Source organism: Prosopis cineraria, unplaced genomic scaffold, assembly GCF_029017545.1.
Source record: "Prosopis cineraria cultivar Desert tree isolate PC_DT_omini unplaced genomic scaffold, ASM2901754v1 PC13, whole genome shotgun sequence".
NCBI classification, from domain to species: domain Eukaryota; kingdom Viridiplantae; phylum Streptophyta; class Magnoliopsida; order Fabales; family Fabaceae; genus Prosopis; species Prosopis cineraria.
In genome coordinates, this window is record NW_026555344.1 from 33,242,881 (window position 1) to 33,266,044 (window position 23,164).

The 23,164-nt window shown below is 28.7% G+C and overlaps 1 protein-coding gene across 1 annotated transcript; it reads left to right on the forward strand.

Annotated features, from left to right (window-relative positions):
- Positions 1–12,499: 12,499 nt before the first annotated feature.
- LOC129290544 (UDP-glycosyltransferase 74F2-like) lies at positions 12,500–15,227 on the forward strand. The gene is made up of 2 exons (XM_054927337.1): positions 12,500–13,183; positions 14,242–15,227. Exons 1-2 carry the CDS (start codon positions 12,530–12,532, stop codon positions 14,992–14,994), a joined length of 1,407 nt encoding a protein of 468 aa, XP_054783312.1. The 5' UTR covers positions 12,500–12,529; the 3' UTR covers positions 14,995–15,227.
- Positions 15,228–23,164: the final 7,937 nt, after the last annotated feature.

The window sequence follows — 23,164 nt, forward strand, 5'->3', positions numbered from 1 at the left end:
TCTTTTTCATATCCTACCACATCTAATATACTTAAAATATTTATTTTCAATTAAATGAGATATATTTCTTTAATAACTTCTTTGACCTATGGTAAATAACACGTTTTACCTGTGGCAACCCTCTCATTTCAAACTCCATTTCAAGGTGAGATGTTTGCAGTTATTACTTAACTGTATCTTGAACTGGATCGTCTTCAATAAAACGATAAGTAAGTTTTTTTAATGAAAAAAAAAAAAAAACTCCCATCACCTCCTTACATAGAGATTAGTGTACGACTTGCGAGTTTATCATCTTATTAACATGAAATTAAAGGGATGGATCTAGAATCTGCAAAATCTTGTACATGCTAATATATATATTTCTTATTAATTAGAACACGAGAGATTTTTTTTTTTTTTTGGAAGTATTCTAAAAGTTTTGAAATTAGACTACGGAGAAGTAGGCAGAGTTTGGATCAGATCTCAAGATGCAGGTTTGGAGATCAGGGAGGGGGAGAATGGGAAATAATGTTGAGGACAAATGTTGTCTTTTTAACCCGAGATATTGAGGATAAAATGGACATTTTAAAAATATTGCAGGGGTGAAATGAAAATTCATGGCCCCTCTCTTAGTAATGGCTGATAAAAAAATAAAAAAATAAAAAAGTGCAGTGGACTTACGCGCAACCAAACAAGGGCGTTGACACTAAATCATAATTAATATTCTTTTTATCATGGGCCCTATATAAACTAATATTTATTTTTTATTTTTGAATTCAAGGGATAATCACTAACTGCTTTAGATTGGAAGCAAGATTGAACTCGTAACTTTTTATTATAAGAGAACTTACATATCATTAGGTTAAAAGAATCATATTATTAGTACAAAGGACCACTAAATATTTATCATGAAAAATCGTATATATATATATATACATTATTAGTACAAAGGAAAGCTAAATACAACCAATTTATTATTATTATTATTATTATTATTGTTATTATTATTATTATTATTATAATAGTACTTCCATATTCTTGGTTCTATTTATTATTTCTCTTATCCTATTTATAGGGTAGAAAAAGAAGATTTGTTTTTATCTTATTTATAGAATATTTTATTATTTTTATGTTAATCTTTTCTTTTATGCCGACTAAATATTAGAAAAAGTTATTTAAAATTTTTCTTTTTGTCTTTATTAAGGGGTAGAGATGAAAAAATATAAAACTTTAAGACATAATCAATAAGATTTAAAATTTTTCTTTATTTCAGTGAATCATATTAGAAGTGACTTATAAATAGTATCAGAAAAAATATTAGGGCTTGTTTAAAACTATTTTTATTTTATTATTTTAAAAACTAATATTTTATAGAACATGTTTTGAGGATAACAAAAACTAATGAAAACATGTGTTTTTTGCATTTTTTTTCTTGTTCTTTAAAATAATAATCTTAGAAACATAAAAAATGTTTCTTTTTTTTATTCTCCAAAATAATATTTGACTTTTTACTCTTCAAAATATTTTTTAAAAGCACATTATCAAATATATTTTTTATTTGTTTATTTTAAAGAATAAAAAATTATTTTTAAAATAGATTGCCAAATAATCCTAATTAGACTTCTAGTTGGTTTATTTGAAGTTGATTTTTTAGCCGCAAAGAAGAAAGAAATCTCGGTTTGCATACATGTCCCTAAAAACTAAAAAGCAACAATTTTTTGCAACTTGAAAAAAATATATCGCTCTTTCATGGTCTTCCAACATAATTTTCCCAAATTTCACTAATTAACAATGTTACGGTCCCAACATTTTTTTTTTATATCCAATGTATATTTTGCTTCTCATTATCTTTTTAACTGCGCCACAAATTTCCATGGCAAATTTCTAATTATTTTAGGAAAAATTGATAAGAAAGACAATAAAGATATCTAGGAAAAGGGACTAGTAAGGTTCTTCAACAGAATTAAAGCTATAACTTTTTTTGGTAAAAGAATAAAATAATAATAATAAAAAAATAGTTATAATCAAATTAGTTATAATTATTCTAACTATACAGAATAATATATAAGTAAAAAATTTAATATTGTCCTATGTTATGACTACCATAGCTAATACACATACACACACATATATTTTTTGGGTCAATCAACATAATATACTCACCCACACCCGCTTTTTAAAAAATTTTTGATGAATAATTGATTGTTTCATCCAAATTTAAGTAACCTTGTTATTTATTACTAGAATAAATGTTGTCAGTTCAGTACATCATTGTGGACAATATTTATCATATGTCCAATGCAATGAGTTGCGATTACAAACGAAGTTTAGATATTTAGGGACTGTTTAAAATTATTTTTATTTTATTATTTTAAGAATTGGTTTTTTATAAAACATATTCTGAAAATAAAAAAATAATAAAAATAGATGTTTTTTTTATTCTCTCTTATTCTTCAGAACAATAATCCCAGAATACTTAAAAGTTGTTTTCATTTTTCTATTCTTCAAAATAATATTTTGTTTTTTTGTTCTCTAAAATACATTTTAAAAACACGTTATCAAACAAGTTTTTTTGTTCTGAAGAAGTTCTCAGAATTGATTGCCAAACAGGCCCTTATTGACGCTCTATAGAGTATCTTTTTCCATTTAAATGACACGATAACTTATTGGTGATTAATGCGGAGCAACATGAACTACCTAATTCAGATACCTGCTGGTTGTAGATGTTAATGAGTATTTATTTACATTTTAAAAATAAATGAATTATTTTAGGTTCAAGGATCATTTTTATGTACACGAAAGATCATAAATGCTCTTAAATTCAACTATGAGTCAATTATATTCTTCAACTCTAAAGATTCTCTCCATTACATCTTGCTATTTTCTCACCATTAGTTAACTTTTAGTGAGCTCACATTATATTTTTTAATATTTTTTATTATAAAATATTTGAATTGAGGGGAAAAAAATGACCCTTCAAAGAGAAGTTAAGGGACAAAAATAACCCTTAACCTAATAAAAAATATTTTAAAAATAATGAGACTCACTGATGACTAACAGTTGTTAAGTGTTTTTAACATTAGGATGATAATAGAAGAAATCTTTAAAGTTGAGGGATAAAAATTAACCTATAATTAAGTTAAGGGGCATTTGTGATTTGTATATAGGAAAAAAAACTGACCTTTAATCCATTATTTTAAAGGGGTTGTAGAATACAATTGTTTGCAGCTCGGTTTCTTTCTATGTGGTATCCCAAAATTCACAGCAAGCTTATGATCCAGAACTCATGAATAAACGATTTGGTGAATTTCTTTTGTGGAAATTAAATTTATTCTATATATAATGATGATGGGCACAATCATACAACATGGTGATTCAAATTGGTGGTAGATGTAAATCCAATAAAAGGGTGTTGAGGCTATGGGTTACATGATACTCCTTCTATCCTTATATATAAAATATTTTTAATCGAATCATATAAATCAATAAAAATTAATTATTTACTTAAAAGCACAACAATTTTTTAATTTTGCCCCTAGTTATTATAAATAAAAAATGAATTTTTTTTTAAAGTAACTTAGGAATACTTATCTTTTTAATTTCCTTTCCAATGTAAGAAAGATATAATGGTTAATTTATTAAAAAATATATGTTAAGAACTTTTTATATTTAGGGATAAAAAATGTTCTAAAAAATTTAACCTCTTGTATATAGAGGGTATGTTTTGTAAAAAAAAAAATTACGTTGGATGTTGGGGCTCATGTAAGTAAGTATATGTTGAGATGAACGATGATAAATATAAATACCAACAATACCAATTTTGTCCCATATGTTAAACATAGCCACGCTTGATTAGATTATTAGTACCATTACTAATAAGGGTGGAAAATAATTCAATCACTTACTATAGTATGAGTATCTTTTTAAGTAACTCATTTGAGAGGTGAAACATTAAGAACACAAAATTAAATAATACGTTAGTGTTTTTTTGGGAGAAAAAAATTAAATGAACAGAATAAAATTAAATTAAAATAACAAAAATATGAGATTCCATATCATGCTTTTTTATATATTCAAAAAATGAAAATATTTTTATACCAAACAGACAGTTAATTAGTCTAATTAATTCTAAAATTATTTTCCTTGTTATAAATGATGATTAATTATATAAAAGTTACATTCAATTTTTGGATCAAAATCATAAATTATTATATTTTCTTCAATAAGGAATAATTCGATCATTTTTTTCCTTTTTTTTAATTCCATCCACATACAACTAAACATAAAAATTTCATATTTTTCCGACAAAAAACACGATATACTGCGTTAATCATTTTTACATGACACGAGTTAAATTCTTCTGAGTTATTATATTATTTTTTCTATTTCGTCCCACTATTTCCTTTCATTAATGAATCCAGATCCAATTCCAACAACCAGGCAAAGTATGCATAAATATTATATTATTGTTAATATCAATATCTTAGTTCTCCCTTCAGTTTAATTTATAAGATAAATAAAGTTGACATTTTTTATTCTACTTATAAGTCACGTTATTAAATTTTTATAACAACTTTTTTCCTTTTACCCCATTAAATGTTTTTTCATACAATACCCCCTGTTAAATGTTAATGAAAAGAAAATACGTTTTTATTGTATGTACAGTATATTCAATATGGATAAAATTAAAAATTTATTAAATTTTTAAAAAGAGTTAATAAATTTTAATTTTTTTAATTCTAATAAAATATAGTGGGAATGGATTTAAAATAAAAATCTATTTTCAATGTCATACTAGCTGGCTTCTTTCATATACAGATGGAAGTCCACCTCACTATTGCGAAATAGAACAAAAAGATACATAATACAAAGAAGACTAGGCAGAGAAAAATGAAATTTATTACAACCACACACAGTGGTTGGCCAACAAAAAGCCACCCACATTGACACTCTAATATTATATTTTTCTGATCATATTTATAAATTACCATCAATAAGTTTCGGTGAAATTAAAGAAAATTTTAAATTCCATTAACTCTGTAAAAAAAATTAATAAGCTTTCATCTATACCCTTCCTAAAAAAATAATTATTTTTAATAATTTTTTCTACCACTTAATAGCAAAATGAAAGTTAAAATGAACATAAAAAAATAGTGAAGTATCTTAAACTAAAATTAATATTTATATGCGCACACATATCTCAAAGCATTTTCAAGCAAAATATATTTTTATAATTTTTAAATATTAATAAAATCTAATAATTATAGTTGGAACATTTATTAAGTGAATAGGTTTAGCAACTCATTGAATCCAAATTTAGTTTTTAACTTGAGCAAAGCATTATTTCCTTAATTTCTCATAAATATCCTCTTATTCAGTGATGAAGTCAACACCTGGGTTAGGGGGCAATTTTCTTTTTGAAAATAACTAATAATTTTAAAAATAATTTAATAATTAAAAAATCAATTATATAGATTTGTTATACTATTGGACTTTGAGTTAAAAAGGTAAAAATTTTAGATTCAAATTTAGAGAATCAAATGGATTTAATGAATGGTCAAAATATTAAAAAGATGGGCACAAAATCTAAAATTCGATATCCATTATGCCCACCCGCACTCCTATTTGAGGCAAGGTTGAGGATTAAATATGGGCACCCCTCTCAATAGGAATTTACATATTAGTTCATCACATTATAAGAGATTAATTCCTTTCATCATACTCAACATGATTTCAATTTTACAGTCAAAGAAGCTTAATCTTAAAATATATTAAAAGATTCATTGTTTAGGATCAAGAAGGTGCCAATTTTGTTATTCACTATTAAGTTAATCAAATTTAAATCTTACTTTTAGATAAATAGTGAAAGTTATAGGCCTAAATCATTAGCTTACTTGTTAAGAGTACCACCTTTACCTAAGCATGTTTATTGATTAGTTTCATTTAATAAAAATGAGGTTGTTAAGAATCTACTTTTTAAAATAAAATAATCTATGAAATATATTGAGAAGCTATTTTATTAAGACATTCTCACATAATTGGTATAAATGTAATACCTTATTGGAAGTAATCATTTGTGCTTAACTAAAAGAATAATGGTAAAAGTTACAAGGTATAAACCTTTTTTGTTGTACATAGTGAGCACATTATCATTATATTCATGGATGTCACAATAATTTGCCATTAAATTATCTCACATGAGCAAATACTTGAGGGAAGGAATTGAAATACCTTAATAAGATGGTTATGTAAAATTTAGCTTAGAACATTTAATGCGTAACTTTCTAAAACCATCTTTGAAAATAAGTAAGTCTCCAAGTGGTGATATATGAAGTTTGATAATGCTATTAGCTTCCTTTAATTTTACCTAGAATACTTTAGATTTGTATGTGTTTGTTAAGTGTTGGGAAGAGCAGTCTTTTACCTCATATGCTCCATGTTAGTAACTAGTTACTAGCTAGTGATTAAGTAAATGAGACAAAGTATTTGTGGTCATGCCACATTGATATGAAATATTTTGTTGGGCATTTTTTCCAAGGATTATTATCTATTTTAATATATCTATCAACATCCTAATTGATTTGGGTCAAGCAACCTATTTTAATCAAGTATTTAGAAATCCAGTGCATACTCTTAGTTTCATATCTGTTTAAGTGGTGTAAGGTTGTTTAAGTTTCTATATCCTTAAAACTAATGTTGAGGAGAACTATTTTGCATATAAAGAATTTTGAATGCTTCAGCTACAAGTAACTCTAAGAATGCTAAAATATGCAATGATCTTTGATTTAGATTTTGCTTCGATTACCCCTTCGTAAATACTTGTGGAATTATCTCAAGAAATTATTGAATAATTCTTTTAAAAAATTCTTATACACTGAAGGATAAGTGACACCTAATGTTGGTTGTTAAAAATTTAATTCTCTTTTAAATTTATGACTATGAGAATTTAAAAGATGCACCCTATGTATTCCATGATACAAAGAGAAGCTATCTTGTAAAAGGAGTATATTATAAACACTCGTAGCTTTCTCAATTTAAGATGTAGAATATATATATATATATATATATACCATTGTAAAGCCTTTCACTAGGCTATATAGTTGAGAAAATTATCACTAAACATGCATTTTGTTGTTTCCTCTAACTACTAATGAGATATTTCATCTACCTTGAGCTTCTCTTAAAAATTTTGCTGGAGAAGATTATATTAACTCAAACTTATGCATTTATATGACCAAAAGCTTGTTCATATGGATTTTATTGATTTTTTGAGATAGTCTTAGTTCAGTGGGAGTGTGAGTTGGATCCTTTTAAGAACATTTGGTGGTTTAAGGCCATTTTGTTATTATGCTCAGTTCTTGTTTCAAAAATAATGAAATGCTTTATATCATTTTCCAATGATCAAAATGCTACTGTTGATTCTAGAAGCTTGTAGTGTTAAAAAGAAGGGAGAACTACTTTGAGTTCTCCCACAATACATTTAAATACCACAAATTAATTAACAACTTAGTATTTCATTTGCTAAGTTTGTTAATGGACCTTGTGATATTTAAATGTATTGTATGAGACTTATATATAATTCTCTCAAAAAAGAAATTTGTTAGTAACCTATAGGGTTGCAGAAGATATATAAGAAAAATGATTATGTAAGAGTAGGAGGTATTTTATGATTAAAATCAATACCTCCACTGATTGGCTAGAATGTAATGCGTATTTTCTAACTATCAAACTAAAATTCTATCTTACGTGAGCTCCCATAAAATGTTTAGCAATTATGAGCTATGATGTTATTAATGAACTCACAAGTCTGATTAATCCTTGCTGTTTTCACTCCTAATTTTTTTTAACCTCCTATTGCATTTTTTTTTTAATTGCATGAAAGGTTCTTTTGGGTTTTATTGGGATCTCCTAGAATTATAAAATTAAATACATTCATGTGGAATGCTCTAGAGGGAGATACGAGAGAAAAGTGATATTGGGCATAAAAAATAAATTAAATTTGTGCCTGTAGACAATTAATTTCAAGAGTCATTACTCTCTCAGTCTCTCTGTAGTGTGCAAGAATTCTTGTGAAAAAAAAAAAGAATTTAGCTTTTATGTGATATATGATTTTATTATAGAAAGGGTTTTTTGTTTAATTTTTGATGGAATGGATGAAATGACGTTGCAAGTTATATATGCAAGTTACACATGTTTGATGCTTTATAGTAATGTGTCCTTTTCAATTGGTGATTCTGTGATTCAAATCAATCAATAATTGAGACTGCGAACGAAATTATGGCATAATGAATAATAATTTATCTAAAGAAGCAATTAATTTTGAGAATAAAAAATGTGACACATTAGTATTCTTACTCTAAAAAAAATAACAAATGTATTGATTAAAATTTAGACATGGTTGAAATTGACTTAAGAAATTGAAAATGAAAAAATAAATAATTTTAGACAATCCAAGTTTGACTATAAAGTTATTCAGATCTCATCTCAAATGAAGAAAATAACTTATTTTTAGAGTTTGGTTGACGGCGTATGTTAAAACAGAGAAAGCTGTCCCCATGTTCTAGTTTTATCTCTCCCTCTCTTTTGATAATAAAAAGTGGACAGAAAAAGGTTGTTGGGTGGAAGTTTATTATTTTGTAAAGAAAAGATTTTATATTTTATAAAAAAATAATAAAATATTAAAAAAATTTACTGAAATGTATCGATCTCAACTTTAGAGAATTTACTTCCAAAAACAAATGGAACCACTATTGTATTTAACTAATGGAATGGAATTTTTAAGATATACAGCAAAAGATATAATATCCATAGCTGGCAAAAAAATATCCCTCATTAAAAAAATATCAACATGAGATGTGTTTTTTTTTTTAAAAAAAAAAAGATTTCATTAAGAGAAAATATGAAGTACAGATTGCCCGTTTGGCTTCTTCTTGCCAAACCTTGCTGCCTTGACCCAACAACTTCCCTCCCATTAATTTCCTCTACACAGAAACTCCAGAGTTAGATGGATGACTTTATATGAAATTTATGATATATATATATATATATATATATATGAGAGAGAAGTTTGAAAGCTTTTTTTAAGTCCTATGGATAAGATAAAATTAGAGTAAGTAATTGTTTTTTCAATTTCACACTTTTATTCATTATGGTTTGAGTTAGTAGACAATAATTTAATATGATTATTAATTTTAAGGACATAACTATAATTGCTTAACAATTTTAAAGATATAACTATAATTTTTTAATAATCATGAAGTTAATTAACTAAGTTTGCTTTATAATTAAAGATCAGATGGAGTACAATATATTTGTTCAAGTATTTTTGAAATTTTTAAAGAAAAATATATCTTAATAATTTTTAAGTGTTCATAAAATTCAATAATTATAATTGTAATACTAATTGATGTCACGGCTTCATTTTTAAATTCTCATAGATATTCTCCTATTCAAGATAAGGCCAAGTATTAAACATAATCACCTCTCCCAACAAAAGTTTAAATATTAATTTATTATATTTTTAAAGACTAACTCATTTTATTAAATCCAACTCCCATAAGCGGCCGTGGCTTCAAACACGTATAATTGCCATCAGGTAAAGGATGCTTTCAAAGAAGTTCGTTTAATTCATGAGACCCACGTTTCCCTAATTAGGAGTAGTACTAGCGTTACACGTCTCTCCTGAACTAGCGTTTATTTATACAGTATTGTAGGGTCCCCCTTTTAATTTGACATAACATCTATGGGTATATTTAAATTTTAGTTAAATACAGTTAATTATCAAAAAAATTGATTAATATAATTAATTTTAAATATAATTGATTATGTTATTAATACATGTTTAAGATTAAAAAATAATTGATTGTTAAGTAGTTTAGAGATTTTATAGAAAGATATTTATTTTGTAAAAGATTTTATAAAAAGAAAATATTATTTTATGTTTGGTTATAATAATACCAAAGTGATTATTAGTTAATTATTTTTAAATTTTATAATATCGTTCTTGATTTTTATTTTACAAAAATAATTTATTATTATATTATTTTAAAATTTTATGATATATTTGCATATCCCGCCTCTTTAAAACACTCTCTCTTATCTACCACATTAGATCATTTTCAAAAACAAATCAAAGTAGCTTCTAAAAATAATCAAAAATCTGATTTTTTTTCTCTTTGGTATTATGATTATCTTCAAAAGTTTAAACAAATATAATATAAACTCACAAAATAGATTTTTTTTCAAAAAAAAGTGATTTTTTATGAAATAAGCTAAAACAAACAAGCCCATAATTGATTTATAAAATCAAGTAATAGGATTATTTTTAATAAGAATTAAAAAGTAGAATTGAAAAGCAAAACTGAAAATAAGGTAAAGTGATGTTTTTGTGAAAATATATCTAAACACCCATATTACATATTAAAATCAATTATAAATTTAAAATCATGTTTTTAATAAAAATCTGAACATTCATTATACATGCCAAACAAGCATTATGTCAGTTCTCTGTTGTATAGTATTGTTGATACACATACACATATGTATGTATGTATGTAAATTAAATGAGATGAGATGTACATCTTTGTAATTTTATTAACTTTTACTAATAGTTTGCGACATTTTTGGTAGTATTGTCGGGTGGTCCTCGTTTATGATTATGACATAACATCTAGGTTTGTTTTAGATTTTATGGGACTAGATGTAGTTAAATTGTAAAATTGATCAAATGAAATGTTTTAAGATTCTGTCAATAAATATTAGTTTAGTTTACAAGTTCAAATTCTAATGTATAATGAGATGAAAATTTTATTGAAGAATGATCTGTAAATGTTTACGTAAACATTCTTTTGATATTGAAAGTATGCCCTAATTATTAAATGTTTACATAAACAATGGAATATTAAAATGTCCCCTAAAATGATGTTTCAGAAAAAAAAACTAATAAATAATTACTTTTTTAAAACGATTATCCGAACTCACCGTTGTAACATCTAGGTCTCGCTTGATTATATTATTACTACCGTTACTAATAAGGGTAGAAAAAAATTCAATCGTGACTTCCTATAGCATGAGTACCTTTTTAAGTTTTAAGTAATTCATTTGAAAAGTGAAATACCCACACTATTAAAAATATAAAATATTTTTAATTAAATCTCACCCTTTATTAAATTAGTTAATTATCTTTTAATTATCATCATTTTTTATATATACTCTTATTTAATAGGGTATTTCACTTAAAAATAAATATAACATGATTTATTTATTTAGAGTACTTTAAAAAATACATTAATTATATTTTGAAATACTAAAACTGTTTTATATTTTTAATATTTAACTCTCTAAAAATATTTTAGATTTTTTAATGGAGGGAGTATTAAGAATACAAAATTAAAAAACGCATATACATTAGTGTTTTTCTATAAAAAAAATAAAAGAAGCGAATAAAATTAAATTAAACTAACAAAAGTATAAGATTACATATCATGCTTTTTTATATATTCAAAAAATGAAAATATTTCCATACCAAACAAACCCTTAACTCGTTCTAAGTAATTACAAAATTATTGTCCTTTTTATATGTGATAATTAATTATATAAAATTTACACACAATTTTTTGGATCAAAATCATAAATCGTTATATTTCCTTCAGCAAAAAATAATTCGATCTTTTTTTTTTACTTTCGATTTTTTATTCCATTCACATACAACTAATCATAAAAAAATTATATTTTCAGAAAAAAATAAAAATATATTACGTTAAATATTTTTACCTGGCACAAGTTAAATTCTACTTAGTTATTATATTTTTTTCTCTATTTCATTCCTTTAATTCATGAATCCAATTCCATCAACCAAACAAATTATGTATCAGGCGGAGAAGAAATTTTTTTATTTCATGTCATTAAATTTTTATTATAAAAAATTTCGTTTTACTCTCATCAAATGTTCTTTTACACAATGCCCCCATTAAATATCAAGATAAAAGATTACACCAAAAAAAAATCAAGATAAAATAAAATAAGCTTTTGAAGTATGTGCAGTATATTCAATATGAATAAAGTTAAAAATTTATTAAATTCTTAAACAGAGTTGATAAATTTTTTTTTAATTTCAATAGAACATATTAAAAATGACTTAAAAATAAAAATCTATTTTCACTGCCATTCAGGCTGGCTTCTTAGACTTTATGTACATATCAAAGTCCACCTCATTATTGGGGATGCGGGAAAAAAGGATTTAAATCCTTTGAAGTTGGAATTAGTAAATTTATATGAATTTTTCATTTTTGCTCATTTTATTATTTTTTAAAATATAAAATATTTTCTCTTTTTTTTAAATAAAACTTCACCTAATAAATTAATCAATCCCAACTTTAAAGAATTTAAATATGAACAAAAACATAGATAATACAAAGAAGTCAACTTCGTTAGTTTAGGTAGGGATAAAAATCAAGAATGGTAGATGTAAAAGAGAATAAGAATATTATAAAAGGATTCATTTCAACCACACACACTCATATACACAAATCTCAGAGTAGTTTGAAGAGCCATGGAAGAGATCAGGCAAAACAGAAGACCCCATTGTTTAGTTTTGGTTTTTCCAACACAAGGACATGTCAACCCTATGCTTCAACTCTCAAAGCGTTTGAATTATAAAGGTGTGAGAGTCACACTCGTGGCCTCTCGCTTCCTTTGCAACACATTACAATTCAAATCCACCTCCATAGCTCTCGAGAGCATCTCCGACGGCTTTGATGATGGCGGGATCGCCACGGCCGGAAGCGACAAAGCCTACATCGATCGGTTCTGGGACGTCGGGCCAAAGACTTTTGAAGAACTCTTACAGAGACTCACAAGTTCAGGGAATTCAATTGACTGTGTTGTGTATGATTCGTTCATTCCTTGGGCTCTTGAGGTGACCAAGAAGTTTGGGATTATGGGAGCAGTGTTCTTCACTCAATCTTGTGCAGTGAACAGTATATATTACCATGTTTATCATGGAAATTTGAAGATTCCTGTGACTGATGATAAGTCTGAGATTTTGCTTCCTGCGTTGCCTCCACTCGCTTTCTCTGACTTGCCATCCTTCTTGAATGTTTTGGGGCTTTATCCAGGTTTCACGGACATGGTTGTGAATCAGTTCTCTAATATTGAGAAAGTAGATTGGGTGCTTTGTAATTCCTTCTATGAGCTTGAGCCACAGGTCAGTATAACACTTGTTGATTTCTTTTAATTATATAAGCCAACGATACCATATGTTTGTTTTCTTTCTTCTATGTTAGCAATATAATAATCCCATGATTTACTATTCAAGAGTGGTAATTAAGCTTCCAAAAAATGTTGAAGGAATTCATTCATCTTGTTGAGTTAATTTTTTTTCTAGTTTATGGCCGTCTCTATAAATTTAAAAGTTTAAAAGATATATATACTCCATCTGTCTCAATTATATTTATAAGAAAATTTTAGATAAAATTATGCATACTTATCAAGCTCATTAAATACACTTTACAATTTTATTTTTTAAAAATAAAAATAAAATTTTTAAAAAATACCTTTCATTTAATAATGTTAAAGAGGGACAATATGGTGGTTATAAAAAAAACAGAGAAAAAATATAATGAGGGAATGGTAATATTGAATAAGTATATTTAATAAAATATTACAAAATGGGAGGAGGGAGTAAAGGGGATTATATAAGGAATATAATATATATGTCATTTACCAAGTAAAACACAAATATAAGAATTTATGATAAAATATATACATAATACATATACGTATTATATATGTATAGGTGTTTTTAGGCTAAATTATTTAATTCCCTTGAATTTTGAAATCCACCTCGATTTTTAAAATTTAGAAAGATTATCTCAACTTTTAAATTTGTGTAGATAACCCCTACCATTAAAACATCTCAGACTTTCTTGATGAATTCATGTTATATTGCGTTTGAATGTATAATTTGGATTTAAATTTTGACCAAATCCATCATTTAGATCCATAAAAATTTATGAATTTAAATTTAATCTAAATTCAAGTTTGTATTTTTTTTATAGTTTTAAATCCGTAATAGTCAAAAACACTGCCTGAATTCAAAGCAGCTTGGCTTATTATTTTGGATGAAGTGTCTGTATTTCCACCGTTGAAGAGAATGTATGCATTCGATGAGTGAGTAAATATATCCTACTTAATATAAAACACACACACACACATATTGTAATTGAAAGCTGATCATTAATTATATCTTCTGACACGCCATAGGTGGCTGATTGGCAATCAAAAATCTTCCCTCTAAAGACCATAGGACCAACCATACCATCAAAGTTCTTAGACAGAAGATTCAAAGATGACAATGCCTATGGTTTCAGCTTTTACAAGGAAGAAGACGAAGCTTGCATGAAATGGTTAAACAACAAGCCAGCTGGGTCTGTCGTCTATGTCTCATTTGGCAGTTTAGTCGTTCTTGACAGTGATCAAATGGAGGAAATAGCTTGGGGCTTGAATGACAGTGGAAGTTACTTCTTATGGGTAGTTAGAGATCCAGAGAAACCTAAGCTTCCCAAGGACTTTTTGGACATGTCACAGAACAAGCAGGGTTTGGTGGTCACATGGTGTCCTCAACTACAAGTGTTAAATCATGAAGCTGTTGGTTGCTTTGTGACACACTGTGGATGGAACTCAACATTGGAAGCTGTGAGCTTAGGAGTTCCAATGGTGGCGGTTCCACAGTGGACGGACCAACCAACAGATGCAAAGTACATAAAAGATGTGTGGAAGATGGGAGTGAAAGCTGAAGCTGATGAGAAAGGAATTGTGAGAAGAGAAAAACTGAAGAAATGCATACAGGAAGTGATGCAGAGTGAAAGAGGGAAAGAGATGAAGAGGAATGCCATCAAATGGAAGACTCTTGCTGCTACGGCTTGTGATGAAGGTGGAAGTACTGACAAGAATATTGATGACTTTGTAGCAAGTTTTGCTCCTACTCTCAATGGCGGATCCAAGACTCGATGTTAGTGGGGTAATTAAAAGGGAAAGCTATTAGAATTGAAACTTAGTGGAGTCAAAATATTAAAACTAGTGAGAGTCAGGAAAGGTAAATTTTATATGCTTTGCATGTAATTTTTGTAAAAATGGGCGGGGGCAAGTGCCAATGAGGTAGCATGTCTTGCTGCTGCCTCTGCCAAATGCCAATTTGGTAGAATAAAAATAGTACTTCTTTTGAATTTTATTATTAAATTTTTATATCATTTTTTTTCTTTTAGCCCCTACTAAATTTTGGCAAGAGTAAACACATTTTAAAATTAAAATATAAGTTTAATAGGAATAAAATTAGAAATTTAAAAAAAATTAGATAGAGTGAATGAATTTTAAGATTTTTCTTGATTTTTGGTGAAACATATTGTTAAAAGAGACTTATAAATGGAATTGGGGGGCATTCAAAAAAAAATCATGTATAGTATAGTAAGTGAGTTGGAAGGGGAACGCAAGGGGGAAAAAAATGAGGCACGAAAATCATAGACTATTGAATCCATATGGTAACTCATCCTAGTGTGTATATCTTTTTTTTTTTTTCCTTAGATTTTTATGAATGATGAGTGATGACTCATGTAATAAATCATAAGTGCAGTCTTGAGAGTCATGTAAGGACAATTTGAATGGAGTTATTCCTTTAACTTTATTTATAAATCACTTTTAACTTATTTTATTAGAATTAAGAATAACCTTATTAACTTTATTTTAAAATTTAGGATTAAGGTGCATTTTTGCACTTAAATTATTCTTTGAGAAGTACCTAATATTATAAGCTATTCATTGTAGTAATTTTATCTTTAAAGTAATTAAAACTTAGAATATTTATCTTTGAAATTAAATACACAAACGTTAACCGTTAAAAATGCTAATTGAGATTTATGTTTGACAAAAAAAAATGCCACCTGTTATACTAAGTGGATCCATGTTAGGTGATATTTTTGCCCCTAAACTATTTTTTAAGAAGCACCTAATATCTTAAATTGTTTGTCGTGGCAATTTTATCCCTAAAATAATGAAAACGTAGCATATTTATGTTAAATACCCAATGTTGACTGCTAAAAATTCTAATTAAGACTTAAGTTTGACAAAAAAATGCTACTTGTCATGCTATGTAAATCCAAATTAAGGTACATTTTTGCTATGTTTTCATTACTTTAGGAGCGAAATTGCTATGAAGCAAATAATTTAAGACACTAGGTGTTTCTTGGAGAAAAGTTAAATGCACCTTAATTAAATTGGATCCATTTGGCATAATAAGTGACATTTTCGATCAAATTTAAATCTCAATCAACATTTTTAACGATTAACGTTGGAATATTTAACGTCAAAGGAAATTATGCTATGTTTTAATTACTTTAAGAGTAAAATTACTATAACAAATAGTTTTGAATATTGGGTGCTTTTAGGAGAACAGTTTAAGAAAAAAGATGCATCGTACCCTTAAAATTTAATAAGTTTTTACCTCTATCTCCTAAAGACAAAAAGAATTATTTTTAATAATTTTTTAAAAAATTTAATAATGGCTGAAATATAAAGATCAATATAAAAAATAGTAAAGTGTTTTATAAATAAAATCAAAATCAATCTTTTTTTTCATTGCCTTGTAAATAAGACTAATGCCGAGAATCTAAATTTGGTGTGAGGAGTTATTCCGTGCACCCAATTTGCATTAGCAGGTGGCAATTATACAGGATGTCAAGTTAATTGAAGGTGCTTTTGCCAAATGGACTTATGGGACTGGGCAAATGGCGTTAAAACTTTGGTTGAGATACTTGACTACGTGCATAGTGACTCTTGTAACTCAATTAGTTTGCCAGTCACTAGCAATCCAACTCCACATGTACTCAATGGCCTCGTGGTAACTCTAAGTTGAGCATATCGATAAGTCCCCATAATTTCACTGTCAAACTGTCACATATATATTCCTAGATCTTGTGAAAATAAAGCCACCTAATCCACTCATCTTCATCACTACCTCTGATAAGACCTTTGATATTGGATGCTACTAAATCAAATTCAAAATTGTAACCCTCAATCATGTTAATTATCTACTAAAAGTAAAATTGTTAGAATTATGAAATTTTTTTTAATACAATTATTTGGCATTTTGATACTATCATGAGAAATTCTAACATTGTTAATCCTACAATAAGCACTCCAAAAACGTTATGCCCATATTTATTGAAGTGCTTTTCGCATAAGCACTCCAATATAGATGTTTTTGTATGCATATTTTGTAGTGGTGTTCCTTGAGCCTTATATATCTAACTATTACCAACTAACCCAAGCTCATAAATTCCATTTTCTTCATAAACCAGACATTTCCAACTATCCATTAGCTTAAAAGCTAGGTTCATTAAACCTTCTTTAGACTAAACGTCACCATTTGTTTGCTACATTAGCTCCCAATCATCATTTTCATCTCTAGGTTTGTCCAAAAATGAAAACCCAACCATACAATTTCATATAAATCCTAACCTTACGTTTAGAAGACCAAAACAACTCCTAGTAGTTCCATTAAACCTTATTGGTTTGGTCAAATCCTTCCCCACGACCAAAAACATCACCATTCATCCCAAAACCTAGCTGAAATTCATGTATAAAGGGAGAGGATGAAGATAAACAACTTACTAAAAAGTGATATAAGCTCCAAATAATCTCCCCAAGGATGATTCTTGTGCGCCCTAGCAAACCCAAGTGAGCTCTTCCTCATTTCTCTCAATTTCCTCTTTCGATTTCTTCAATGTTCGAGATTTGACTTGTTCAAATTTTTGTACATCCATCGGGCGCATTGTGCTTTCCGTCACAAAAAATGGCATAGAGGGCTTACCTTGAAATTGCTCATCCTCACTTGGGTTCAGGTGGCTCAATTCACTCTCAAATCCAATTTCAAGGCTACCAACAAGTTCAATGAATCCATCAATCATCCTTAACCATCTCTAATTGAATTAAGTCATCGATTTACTTAATTACCCCTTATTAACTTATTAATCTCGTGTTAAAATTTTGAGATGTTAAAATAAAAACATAGTATACTTGAACTAGTTAGTTAAATTTGATAAGGTTGTTTTTCACTTAAAGTCTTTGAAGTGTCTCCGAATTGTGAACTAACTAGTGAGAACTCCTTAGTGGTTTTCTAAATTTGTCTTCCACCCCATGCCATCTCAATCATTTTATTTTGTGTCACATTAAATAATTCCTAACTTGTGAAGATTGAATTATCACTTGAATAAAATATGCACAATATTTTCCAATGGTGGCATTCGCTTGTTTTAGGTCATGGGAATAGAATGAAGGTTGAATGGGCAGCTCGAAATCTCACCATTGGATAGCCAAAAGAATGATCCAAGGAAGAAAATTACAAGACGGAAGCTTATTATAATTCAAGCAAGGGGTCAAGTAGTCATTTTCCAATTTCCTTATTTCTTTTTCATTTAATTTTCTACCTTGCCAACTCACTAAATCATTTTATTTTTCCACCACCTTCTAGCCTAATTTCAAATTCAAGCATTGATATTCCAGGTTTTAATTGCATTTTTAATTAGTATTTTTCCATTAGAAAAGTCATCAGTGTCATGTGTCCTCTCGCTTGCCTAATTAACCCACAACAATGCACAACACTAACTGATTTACAACTAACTCACCAAGTCATTTGGATTTTTCACATTTGAAATAATTAACTCCATGTTAAGAATTATTAATATTCCTAACTGAACACTTTTGAAAGTTGTTGAACACGATCTCTTAATTAATAATATTTCTAAAAGCTTGATAAATGATAGAACACAATAGCGTCTTGCAATCTATGTAGCCGACTCCACCTAGTAGGATAAAGGCTTGTTGTTGTTGTTGTTGAAATAATTAACTCCACATTTTCGAAAGTATCACCCTCTTCTTGTTCATCATTTTCTCTCCACGTCTCTCTAGGGTTTCAGCATGTCTCTCTCTCTACAAATCTCACTTCCACTCATCCATTTCAAAAGCAATACCAATTAAACACTTCCTCTCGTCATCCGATTCAAATTCTTGCTCATTTCATCTTGTTCTTCTTCCATTCTTCAAGTAACGTGAAGCTTGAGTTCATCCATGGCTATCCACGTGATTTTGATGCTGAACTTTGAAGGTTTCTTCCACAGAGATGGTGAATTTTCATTCAAGTCCATTTGCAATTCGGGTCTTGCCCTGTAAATATGTTCTTACCTCTTTTTCTTGAGCATTTCAATTTTAATGGTTTTGTATTGGAACTTGATCATGTGTTTGGTTCTTTAATCAAGTTGATTGAAGCAAGGAGAGGTCGAGTGTGCTTGTTTAGGATTAATTAGATCACTTAATAAGTTAATTGTCACCTAGGGTCCTAAGTGATTAATTAAATTAAGTGAGCTAATTGAACCTAATTATAATTAGAAAATTAATCATATAATAGAGCTAGGATTGGGTTAATTCACCTCTATCCCAAGAGCTTGAAGAAATTGATTGTACATAACACATCACTTTCCAATTGAATTCACCCAAAAATTGATAAAAAGTTTTATAAAATTTTGTCCTTAGTTTTAATTAAATTCAAATCATTCACTTGCTGCTTAAAATTTGTTTTATTTTTTCAATTTTAATATTTTTCAAATAAAATAAAAAATAAAAGTTTTTTTTATCAATAATCGAAGAAAAAAAGTCCTTACACCAGAAGGGTGTCAAAACTTTTAAGAAGAATCATAATAAAATCCCAAAATAATAAAGTTTGAAATAGAGAATTATTTTGAAAATACATGTTTCAAATATTAATTTGAACACCTACCAACAGAAATTCCAATTACAAATTAAGAGTTGTATTTAAAATTTAAATATCTTATTTGCAGTTAAAATTATTAAATTTATAACTGTCTCAATTAATATTTACAATTGATTTTTTCCATAAAAAAATTTGTCATGAACCTAATTATCATAAATTAATTGTTGAGACTTTATGTGCAAACAAACCTGAACCGAAAATATAACAAGTTGAAGAGGAATTACGTAATAAATATATGACAACAATATTTTCTATTTTATCATAATATATTAATTTTTAAATAATGATTTAAATAAAAAACAAAAATTAAATTCAAATGTCTAAATTAAATAAATTTAAATATTATCGGTATTTGGTGAGAACATAGACGACATAAGCTTATAAGCATAATTGGTGTAACCATGCAAACCATTCACAAAGCAGTAACACTCAAATCAAACAGCCTTTTGTATTCGACCAAAAAAAAAATAGAGAGAGAGAGAAGAAACACCCTTTTGTAGATATAAGTTTCATTCTCTCATGTAAAAGTTGAAGTCTTGAAGACTAAATCAATCATTGAATCCGTTAATATATTGATTCAAAATTTAATAGTCAAGACTATAATTGAAATATGACCAGTGAGATAATGAACCAAATATTTCATTGGAACCAATCTAGGCATTGGTCCAACAAATAACTGATTCAACCGGCTGATCAGCCCAGTTCTCAAGACTATGCTCAAATGTCGCAGCAAAGAATAGCTTGATGTGGGATCTATGCACTGTGCAATAGACGGAGTCTAAAAAATAGCAAACTATTCATATTCATAATTTATAAATAACATAACTTCCTAATATCAATGTAACTTTCCCTACGAATTTCCCTCTCACCCTTTATTTCTTCTACATCTCTCTCTCTCTCTCTCTCTCTCTCTCTCTCTCTCTCTGTAGTTGAGCTCTAGAACTCAAACGATGACAAGTTCAAACTTGAGTTCAGCAATCATTCTCTACATATGCACAATGCCCCCAATGTGGGTATCAATTTCAATTCAATAGTGGAAGCTTCATGAGAAGACTTGAAAATGTATCATTTTGTGCACTATATGAATCTATATTCTCACGGAAAAATAAAGAGGAGGATCCAAACAAACAAATTATCAAGGATTTACTATCAAGTGACATTTCATCCCCTGTAGTTGACTCTGTAGACATTGCACATTTTTAAACTGTAGAAGGCTGATAGGTGCTCATGATAGTAAAATGAAATAAGAGAAATAAATCTATTAAGATGGTATAAAACAAGAATCTCGTTCTAAACTTCTCTCAATAGCCACGCTCAGGAAAATCTCCAAAGGATTTAAAAAACTGTTTTATTGATGATGATATGCTAGTTTCAAGGTTGCTAGTCATATTTATAATGCTAAATACACTCTAAAATAAAATCTAAATAACTATCTAAGATAATGAATAAAATCTAGATAACTAGATAACTAAATAAAATCTCCTAAAATCTAAAATACTGAATAATAGATAAAATACTGAATCTTAATAAAATCTAAAGAATTAAATAAAATATAAAGAAATATTTAAAAACTAAATAAAATACAAAATCAAATGAAATTAATCCTAATTTATCTTTTGCCACTTTTTTCTTAAATAAGTCTGAATTTTATCTAGAATCTTATCAATACCCCCCTCTTGAAAACTCAACTTGTCCTCAAGTTGAAAAGAAGGAAATTGAGCATGCAATAGGTCGTATTCCTCCCAACTTGCCTCTTCCACAAGTCGCTCAAGCCATTCTACCAATAGTTCAAGCAAATGATGTTGAGTCCATCCATGATCTAAGACTCGGTAAGGCCTTACATGTAACTCAAAATTTGCTAATAGTGATAAGGAAGCTAGTGTAATTGGTGGAGCCATCTCATGACCCTAGTATAAGAGAGATACATGGAAAATAGGGTGAATACAGGCGTCAGCTGGTAGTTCCAATTCATAAGCTACTTTACTAATTCCTCGAAGAATCTTATAGGGCTTAAAGAAGCAAGGTAATAATTTTTCAAACTTTCGCTTGGTAAATGATTGTTGGCGAAAAGGCTGTACTCACAACCACACCACATCGCCTACAGCGTACTCAACTTCCCTTCAGTGCTTGTCAGCATAAGCCGTCATTCGATCCTAAGCCTTGCGCAAATCATCCTTCAAAAGTCGGATCATTGCATCTCTAGTCTCAAGTTGATCTTCCAAGTCAGCAACAAGTGTTTCTCCTTTCACATAAGGAAGCAGGGGAGGAGGATCTCTCCTATACACCAGTTTGAAAGTTGAATGGTTGGTCGATGCATGATGACTTGTGTTGTATGAATATTTCACCCAGCAAAGAAACTTGTGCCAAGATCTGGGTTGCTCATGGGCAAAACATCACAAATAGGCTTCAAGACCATGGTTGACCACTTCTATTTGACCATCTGTTTGTGGATGGTAGGCAGTACTCATCTTTAACTTGGTCTGGCTTAATCGAAATAACTCTTGCCAGAACGAGCTCATGGAGATAGGATCCGTATCAGAGATAATTGAGCAAGGTACCCCATGTAGGTGAATAATTTCCTCACAAAAGATTGTGGCCACCTTCTTTACAGTGTAAGGATGCAAAAGAGCAAGAAAATGTGCATACTTACTCAAACGATCCACTACTACCAAAATAACCTCAAACCCACCTGACTTTAGAAGACCAGTGATAAAATCAAGGGAAATGTCTTCCCAAATTTAAGAGGGTACAGGTAAAGGTTGAAGAAGTCCAACTGGTGCCGGGGTTTGATACTGATTTTGCTGGCAAATGGCACAATGTCGCACATATGCCTTTACATCCGCTTTCATTGTTGGCCAATAAAAATTCTCCGTGAGACGTTTAAATGTTTTAAGAAAACCGTCGCACCCTCCAATAGTAGTAGAATGGGCTTCTGCTAGCAACTTGGGTCACAACTGTGATGAATAAGGAATGACTACTCTGTGGTCACAAAAAAGTTTTTTATTAACAAGGTGGAATCTAGGTCGGGAAGTCAGATCTTTCTGTAAATCCTGCATTATTTCTTCAGTGAAAGGATCCAATGTCAACTCAGAATAAAGGTCGTCCAACTCAATAGCAAAAGGTACTGCCATTTGAAAAAATGGGCGCCTTGACAATGCATCAACCCCCTTATTCTCCACTCCTGCCTTGTGGATGATGGTAAAATTAAAGTGTAAGAGTTTCATGATCAACCGCTGTTGAGTGTTCATTGTGATACGTTGTTGTAATAAATATCGGAGACTAGCGTGGTCTGTTCTAACCAAAAAGTGCCTCCCTAGAAGGTAATGGCACCATTTTTGGACTACAAGAACTAACGCTAGGAGTTCA

Excerpts from the sequence above, each read along its gene's own strand:
- LOC129290544 (XM_054927337.1), top strand. The coding sequence starts at position 12,530 with ATGGAAGAGATCAGGCAAAACAGAAGACCCCATTGTTTAGTTTTGGTT. Across the intron at positions 13,184-14,241 it reads TCTATGAGCTTGAGCCACAG|GTGGCTGATTGGCAATCAAA; the intron begins GTCAGTATAACA and ends GACACGCCATAG.